General features: G+C 39.0%; 1 protein-coding gene across 5 annotated transcripts in view; it reads right to left on the bottom strand.

Moving 5' to 3' along the window:
• The window catches only part of LOC114031868 (cell death activator CIDE-A-like), a 26,637-nt gene that overhangs the window by 2,183 nt on the left and 18,863 nt on the right, over positions 1 to 5,591 (bottom strand). For all 5 annotated transcript variants that reach the window (XM_027847049.1, XM_027847051.1, XM_027847054.1 and 2 more), the window contains 2 exons: positions 4,915 to 5,061; positions 420 to 595 (listed from right to left, as the gene is read on the bottom strand). In XM_027847049.1, coding sequence (XP_027702850.1) covers positions 420 to 595; positions 4,915 to 5,061 — 323 coding nt within the window. The remainder of the gene's footprint in view (positions 1 to 419; positions 596 to 4,914; positions 5,062 to 5,591) is intronic.

Below are 5,591 nucleotides of genomic sequence, written 5' to 3'. Positions count from 1 at the left end.
GGGGGGGAGAACGACTTTCCCCAAGGACACACGGTTAACTACTAATTGAATCAAGTCAGAATCCACTGACTCCCAGTGCTCAGTGCTGCTTCTGCTACACTAGTATTTGATAATAATGTTGGGGGCCACTGATTATGCACTTTTGATGTTGATCCACAAGCTCATAAGAATCAAAACAAGCTCTGAGGTTAGACTAAGAGCTCCTGTACCTTGCAGCCAATATACTTTATTTATTACTTATCAAGCCCCTACTACATTCCAAGCACTCTGCTAAGTGCTAGGGATACAAAGAAAGACAAAAGAGTCCCTGCCCTCAAGGAGCTTGAGACTAGGAGAATAGAAATACCATTTACTGCTGGGATAATACATAGGGACACTCTACTTGCACAAAAGTATTTAAGCCTATAAAACTAGCTTACCTCAGCACAGCTTTGGCAGATGTACATTTGATGTCATAGGACACAGAATATATCTCATACATGGTGGCTTTCACATTTAAGCATCCAAGGAAGTCTTTGGGATTCATCTTATACAAGTCAAAAGTGACTCTTGCTATTCCAGACTTTTTTTGCTTCTGAGTAACATATTTAGGACCCTGTTTTGAGGAAAGATAGTTTGAACAAAATAAAATCCAAGCAAAAGCAAACACCTAGTTTTGTAACTTTTGTTTTAGGTTGGCTTCAAGCTTTATTGAAGCCAATGTAAAGTAGTGATGCTTGTAGAAAGCTGCTTACACTAAGACCTACGGTTTAAGCAGAGCTATTTGATTCAGAGTTTTGAATAATTTGTGTCTCAGTCCAACATTTGTACCACTGTGATTATGGCTCTGCTGCCAGAACTTTAGTTAGACAAAGAGTATAAACTTAGTGTTGGATTCAGCTTAGGGAAGCAAGAGAGAGGCCTCAATGAACTCTAAGATAGAAGAGATAAAAGGTATTGAGATGTACTCATAGGTTAACAAGTTGCAACAGATACCAAATAGTTATCTGATTGGGTCTTCTGGCCTTATTTCCTGACAATAAAACACTTTACCATTCATTTTCAATTGAGAGGGAGTCAGCATTGTTTCCATTTTGGAAGGGCAGCCAGGCAGAAGATGTTAATGCCATATTGTTAGCAGCTGAGGGCAGAATGAGGATTAAATGTTTTGTCAATTTAGAACTAGAAGGGGCCTGGGCATTCAAGTCCAACTCTTCTGTACTTCGAGAAAATGGAGACCCAGAGAGGTTAAGAGACCTGTCCATGGTCACGCAGGTGGTAAGTGTCCAAGCTGGAATTTGAACCCGGGTCCTTTGACTTTAAATGCAGTATTACTCCCACCCACCCATCTCTACCCCCCCCCCCAAACTAAGCACTTTGTTTTAAAAACAATTCTCTGCATGAGGCAGAGAATTAGCATTTGAGGAACACTATACAATGCTATGACCTTTTCAGAACTGCTCATTAGTAAGGTTTTCTAGACCACAATATTTGAATTCCATTATTAAAAATATTACCAACTGTTTTTATTTCACCTCATCCAGTTTTCCTATTATTTTCCCATTCCCAAATACACAGAATTCTTTCTCAAGTCCCTGAACAGCAGATTGCAGATGAGCAATCTGCTAGCGAGGTTGGTCATAAGACATTTCCTCTCAGTCATATTGCCTCCTTAGTGATAACTGGAGATTCGCCAAAGTTGATGTGATCTGTCCTTTGATGGCTCCTGTCAGAGGCCTTTCAACTAAAACTTGGGGTCTCTTTGGCAGTGTCCTAACATCCACAAGAAGAGATCCAAATTCGGAGGCAGCAAAGTCATAATCATTCCAAACTTATATGCCAAACCCTAAACCATCAGGTCCATACAAGAAGCCATTACATCTGCTTTGAAAGGGAAGCTGCCCTAATGGAATATAAGAGGGAACTCATTTAATTACACTAGAGCCCAGATAATTGACTCACCATTACCTAAGGACCCTGGATTTCTTATTTAACCCATGAGGGATAAAGAATGTAGAAAGCCATCTTCAAACCACATCTTAACTGGCTTCGGCAGGCTACCTAATATTCTCAATCGTAGTGGAGGGCGCCACCTAGTGGTCATACCCTAACAAGTAGCTGAATTTTGATCACTCATTTATAAATCATGTTTAAGGATTTAAAATTAATTTGTGCTTTTTTTATTTTACACACCATAGTCATTTCTCAATATTCCTCCACTTCTAGAATTAAATTTAGATTTCCAAAGGTGTTTTCCTCACAACAACCCTATGAAATAGTTTATTATATTATAGTGTTATTATCTCCATTTTCCAGATGAGAAAACTACTGCTTTGAATGATTAAGTGACTCGGTCATGATCATACAGTTAGTAACTCTCTGAAGTTGGATGTGAACCTAGATCACCTGATTTCAAGTAGTACTCTATTCACTATGTCAAGCTTCCTAGATGTTAATATAAGCAGATTAATCAGAAAATGTTCTTGTCAGATCTTACTTGCAGGAAGAAAACAATGCCACTTTGCTCAACAATACATTGGGCAGCTAGGTGGTACAGTGGATAGAGCCCTGGGCCTAGGGTCAGAAAGACCTGAGTTCAAATGTGACTTCAGACACTCATTAGCTGTGTGACCCTGGGCAAGTCACTTAAACCCTCTTTACCTCAGTTTCATCGTATGTAAAATGAGCTGGAAAAGGAAATGGCAAACCGCTTCAGTATCTTTGCCAAGAAAACCCCAGGTGGGCTAATGAAGACTCATACAGGAATGCGCAAGAACAAGAAAACAACTATTCTCTATGGTGAGAACAAGGGACCGCACCACCTAGGATCCCTCTGTTTGATTTTTGTTTTTGGTTTTTGGTTTTTTTTTTGTTTTATTTGTTTTTAGGCAATTGGGGTTAAGTGACTTGCCCAGGGTCACACAGCTAGTAAGTGTCAAGTATTTTGTCTGAGGTTGGATTTGAACTCAGGTCCTCCTGAATTCAGGGCTGGTGCTCTATCCACTGTGCCACCTAGCTGCCCCTCCTCTGTTTGATTTTAACCTACAATAATTCATCAACAGAGAAGACAACTCCTCCTTATATGGGGCTAAGCACATTTTCAAAGTTTTTTTTTTTCTTATACCTATATCTAAGTATGTACATACGTATGCATTTACCTTTGGGGAAAGGAAGTGGATAAACATTAGAGGTGGAGTGCTGGAAAGTCCTAGGTTCAAATCCTACCTTGGCCTAATCTCTGCCTCTGAGATCCTGGTCAAATCACTTAACTTCTCAGTTCTCTAGACAACTCTCTAAGACTATAATTTGCAGATAAGGTTGCAACCTGCACTGGTAGAGAGTTTCCTTACCTGGGAGTTCTCTATGCCAATGAAATCACAAGTATAGTCTGTATCCCTACCCTATGATTACGTCTTAAAGCAAACTCAGTGAATGCCTTTATGAGTATAAAAGAAAAAGAAAAATGAGTTGAGTATGCACTTTTAAAAAATCTCAAAAAGCAACAGGGCAAAAAACCAAGATGATAACTGGTATCAATATGATTGAAAATAAAAAAAATAATAATTAAAATGATAAAATAAAACCAAAAGCTTTTTGATTTGTTTTGGGATAATCCCTACATCACCACCTGCCCATTAGGTAGACAAGAGGGATGAAGAAAAGGAAGTTTAAAAGAGATTAAGTGACTTATTCAAGGTCACACCCCTATGAAGAAGCAGGGTCAGGACTAGACCCCAAGTCTCCTTACTTCTAGTTCAGCATCACTACTTACAATTCTTTCCTTTAAAGAACATGGGAAAAATAGCCTCAAGTGTGGAATTGGTATGTTTTTATTTTAAGCAGTAATGGAAGCAGTATTGGGGAAAAACACTTATGGAATTTGACCTAGTCTTTCACTGGCTTATGGTGATCTCTCCTAAAAAAAACTTTCCATAGTCCTTGCTTTAGACTCATTGTGTCACTAATGATAGCCCTTTGGTGAGATTCCACAATCCAGCTCTCTCTCTTCCATCTAAGCAAATTTCCTTCTCTTCTTTTCTCCTCTACATCCTCTCTCTTTCTCCACCACCACTTCTTCCCTCACTAAAATCTCTTTCTGGAGAGTCTCAGAAGAATAGAATAACTTCTTACAGCAAGCTCCATGACCCATCACCTCCAGGAATCTCTCCCTAATTAACTCTATGGATTTTCTGACCAAGTAACACAATCTACCCATCCCTTCAATTCGAAGACTTATCGAGTGCCAACTATGTGCCAGATGTTGAGTGAAATAATTCTAAAGATTTACAGATGAGTCTTATAACTTAATACCCTGCATGTCTGAAATGTCCTCCTCCCTTCTTTCCTCATTAAATTCTAAATCCTTTAAAGTCCAACTCAAGTGCTATCTCTGGCATTTATTTATCAACCCCTGTCCCTTCCCCATAGACCTCTCTAATGCATTTATTGTATAATTTTGTGTGTCATTATTATCGGTTCTGTTCCCCTACTAGACTGTAAGCTCCATGAGGGCAGAAACTAAGACTTCTCTAAACTTTGTATCTCTTGCCTCTCCTTTCCAACCTCTCCCCATTCCACAGCACAGCGTAAACAGGAAATGTCTACTGAATAAGTGTTGGCTGTGGGATTACCTGGTCTTCCCCCATTAATCTCCTTGAGAACCAGGAAGTCATTCGGTCATCAGGTCACATCCTCAAGTACATAGTATGCTGTCAATTACTGCCCTAAAATATAATTACTCATTGATTCAGACAAGCCCCTCAACCTCTTTGCCTTAGTTCTTACAATTTTAATTTCTGAGGATACTAGTTATGTTGGGAATATGGATAAAACCCTCACACTCCTTGGGTATACATATCAGATAAATACAAGCTCCAACATTAGGAGTTCTGCATACCTGCAGTGAGAGGAGAATCGGGTGATATTTTTGCTTACCAGTGTCCACTTCTGTCCTTTTTCCAAGACCATGAAATGCGTATTATCTCCTAGGGTCTGAAAGAATTCTTCAGTATCCACAACTGTGCCATCTTCTTCCAACACTAAAGTAACCAGCCCCGTAGTAATTGCTAGGGCATCCAGGGTCTAGATTTGTGATAGAACAGAAAACCAGTATCATTGGCTTTGTAGTAAGTATGGTCTGGTTCACCTCTAGCCCTCAGCATTGCCATTCATCTGTTAACTTTGAAAGGAGGTTATTGATATCACCAAGTTTGGACAATGCCAAGCATAGGCAACCACACATTTGTGTAACACTTCAACAGACTTTTTCCTTCTCAAATTAAATTATATCCCATGGAGATCAAAGTCAGAGGGAAAGGACCCACATGTACAAGAGTATTTATGGCAACATTTTTTGTAGTAACAAAGAATTGGCAACAAAACAGATACCCATCAATTAGAGAATAGCTAAACAAATTTTGGTATATGAATTAACAAAATATTATTGTCCTAAGAAAGAATAAATATAATGCAAGAAAGAAGGAAAATAGGCATTTATTAAAAGCTTATCTGTGTCAAGCGTTCTACAAATATTGTCTCATTTGATCCTCATAATAACCCTGGGAGGTAGGCACTATTATTACCCCCATTTTACAGTTGAGGAGATTGAGGCA

The sequence above is a fragment of the Vombatus ursinus genome, unplaced genomic scaffold, assembly GCF_900497805.2.
Source record: "Vombatus ursinus unplaced genomic scaffold, bare-nosed wombat genome assembly UNPS02015255.1, whole genome shotgun sequence".
Classification (NCBI taxonomy): domain Eukaryota; kingdom Metazoa; phylum Chordata; class Mammalia; order Diprotodontia; family Vombatidae; genus Vombatus; species Vombatus ursinus.
This window is presented reverse-complemented; position numbering and strand designations above follow the sequence as displayed.